The sequence below is a fragment of the Taeniopygia guttata genome, chromosome 29 (genome assembly GCF_048771995.1).
Source record: "Taeniopygia guttata chromosome 29, bTaeGut7.mat, whole genome shotgun sequence".
Taxonomy (NCBI): Eukaryota; Metazoa; Chordata; class Aves; order Passeriformes; family Estrildidae; genus Taeniopygia; species Taeniopygia guttata.
This window is the reverse complement of record NC_133054.1, coordinates 1932985-1935765: the sequence shown is the minus strand read 5'-3', so window position 1 is coordinate 1935765 and position 2781 is coordinate 1932985. Positions and strand designations below refer to the sequence as shown.

Genomic DNA, 2781 nt, shown 5'->3' with positions numbered 1-2781 from the left:
CTGTCTCAGACACTTGGGGCCAGGGATTCCTTCCAACCTGGGCCACTTTGGCTGGGCAGGGGGTGGCCCCAGGGCAGGTGGCAGTGTGTGCAAGGCCCCTTTGTGACATGGTGCAGCGTGGTCACTATGGCATAGAACGGGACAGGATGGCCTTTGTGACACGTGCTGACATAGGAGCTGGCACTAACCAGAGCACGCCACTCTGCTCAGAGCAGGCGACCGGACAGGACGGGACAGAGCGGTGCCGTGAGGAGCCCCCACACAGCGCGCTCATTCGTGCCTGACCCGGAGCTTTTCCGAGGCATTATTCCTACAGGTGACCTCGTGGCAAGACCACAGGACTTGGCAGCCCGTGGCCTTCCCGAGGCTTCTCTTTTGTAGGTGCCCTCTAGGACTTGTTCACTTGGAGCTTTCCCAAGCCATCTCTCTTTCTGGTGCCCTCGATACCAGACTCTGGCATGGCGGGCAGACTTCTTGGCTTGTTCAGAGTGTTCAGGGGGAAAAAAAAGAAAAGCCATGAAGCTGCTCCACCACAACAGCATGAAAACCCGGAGCAGTTCCAGCCACCGGAGGACGGTGAGTGGCAGAGCTGGGCCGCAGGGCTGATGCCTGCAGCCAGCTTAGCCCCACCCCACCATCCCATCCCATCCCATCCCATCCCATCCCATCCCATCCCATCCCATCCCATCCCATCCCATCCCATCCCATCCCATCCCATCCCCGGGGGATGTGCCCATGGACAGGAGGGAAGAGGGCCTGGGCAGACACCCCGCAGTGGCCGTGCTCCATCCCCTGGGGCATCCTGGGGCTGTCCCTGCCTGGGCAGCGCAGGGCTGGGCTGTGTTCTCCGGCCTCTCCTGCAGCCCCTCAGCTCGGGCTGCGCTCGCTCTTTGCCAGATGCAGCCCTGGACCACACAGAAGAGAAGAAACCCGCCCGTGGCCGCTTCCGCAAAACGCTGAAGGTGCCTGCAGCCATCCCCACCTGGGCTGGGCCTGCTGTCACTGCTCAGCCCAGCACCATGCCTGGAGCACTCCATGGAACATCCCTGGCTTCCATTTCCTTTGTTCTCCTACAGACGTTCTGGAAGTTCCCGTGCATTCGCCGCAGGAAGACCGGCAGCGCAGCAGCTGAGGGCCCGGCCAAGCCTGACTCGGGGCTGACCGAGCTCCAGGCTGAGCCTGATGTCAGCCCAGATTCGCCTGAGTGCTCAGAGAACTCTGACACCTCAGTGACTGAAACCCAGACAAAGGCTCTTCTCATGCCTGAGGTTGTGGTCATCACAAACACCAACAATGGAGAGACTCAGGGCATCACAAATACCGACAACAGCCCAGATCCAGCGGAACCTTCAGGAGACTCTGAGGTTGCAAGGAATGACCAGAGGGCAAAGGCTGACATGGCAGTGACTGAGGATGTGGACATCACAAACACTAACAATGAAGGGACTCAGGGCATCACAAATACCGACAACAGCCCAGATCCAGCGGAACCTTCAGGAGACTCTGAGGTTGCAAGGAATGACCAGAGGGCAAAGGCTGACATGGCAGTGACTGAGGATGTGGACATCACAAACGCCAAAACCAGAGACACTCAGGGCATCGCAAATACTGACACCATGCCCTCTCCCACTCTGAGTCAGGAACTCATATTCGACTATTTCAAGGACCCTTGTGTTTCTTCTCAGCAACAGCAGGTAAGCAGCCTGGGGCCAGGCCTGGAGGCCTCCCAGCATCGTGTGTCCCCTCAAGCCATGGTCTCTGGGCCCCCTCAGCGTTTGAGGCCAGCACAGTGTGGAAGAAGGGAAGTACTTCTTTGAAATAGCTGGGCAAGTTGTTCCCTTGGACAACGTTCCATCTCTCCCCCATGCTTCCTCCAGGTGCCAGCCAAGGTGAAGAACATCCACCAGAGTCTCATGTCCCAAGTCACTGTGAATGTCTGGCTGAAGACTGACATTTTGAGGCTGGCTAAAGAACAGCCTGCTGACGTGGTGCTGACCCTCCTGCGCTGTGCCCCAACGTGTGACAGGTACGGGGCCCACGAGCCTTGAGAGCTCAGGGCTCAGCAGCCTTTAGGGCCCACGGCCCTGCACAGCCTGTGCAATGGGCTCTGCCAGACAGGCAGAGAGGCCCAGGAGCCTCGGGCCCCTCTGTTCCCTGAGCCTGCTGCCAGCGCTCCCCCCCTGCCCTTCAGGACACAGGGGCTCTGTCACCTGGGCCCCCACGGGTGCACAGGGCATGGTGCTGTGACTGAGATGCCCCTGACACAGAGCTCTGATCCCACAGAGCCGCTGCAATGATCTGGAGAACCATAGGCTCGTCGAGTCGCACAGTGGAAAAGGTGCTGCCAGCGCTGCTCTGCGTGATGGAGAACTGGCCTCTGCACAGCATGTGCACCTCTGATGGGGACAACGAGGAAGTCTTTGCCCTGGCTGTGAGTTTCTAGAACTGGCCTTTGCTCACCCCCAGGTTGCCAGCAGCTCTCCATCCTCTCCATCCCTCAGTTGCTGGGCTGAAACCTGGGCTAGGGGCAGGCTCAGGGGGCACCCAGCCCGCTGCTCCCCCTGCGTCGGCTCTTGGGCCCTGCCCCATGGACACCTTGGCACTGAGCGCTGCCTTGGGCTGTTCTCTTGCAGGCAACTCTGGGTCTCTGGGTGATTCTCCAGGTGCCCAAGTGCCACAAGGCGATGAACCTTTATTCCTCCCGCCTGTTTGTGGCTCTGCTCTTCCATGTTGTCATCACCACACAGCAGATACCATCAGAGGAAGTTGCTACATTCTGGA

The 2781-nt window shown here is 59.4% G+C and overlaps 1 protein-coding gene across 1 annotated transcript; it reads left to right on the top strand.

Moving 5' to 3' along the window:
- Positions 1–1019: 1019 nt before the first annotated feature.
- Positions 1020–2443, top strand: LOC140680804 (uncharacterized). Its single transcript, XM_072919548.1, has 3 exons — positions 1020–1694; positions 1878–2026; positions 2284–2443. Exons 1-3 carry the CDS (start codon positions 1020–1022, stop codon positions 2441–2443), a joined length of 984 nt encoding a protein of 327 aa, XP_072775649.1.
- Positions 2444–2781: the final 338 nt, after the last annotated feature.

Excerpts from the sequence above, each read along its gene's own strand:
- LOC140680804 (XM_072919548.1), top strand. The coding sequence starts at position 1,020 with ATGCCTGGAGCACTCCATGGAACATCCCTGGCTTCCATTTCCTTTGTT. Across the intron at positions 1,695-1,877 it reads TTTCTTCTCAGCAACAGCAG|GTGCCAGCCAAGGTGAAGAA; the intron begins GTAAGCAGCCTG and ends TGCTTCCTCCAG. Across the intron at positions 2,027-2,283 it reads TGTGCCCCAACGTGTGACAG|AGCCGCTGCAATGATCTGGA; the intron begins GTACGGGGCCCA and ends CTGATCCCACAG.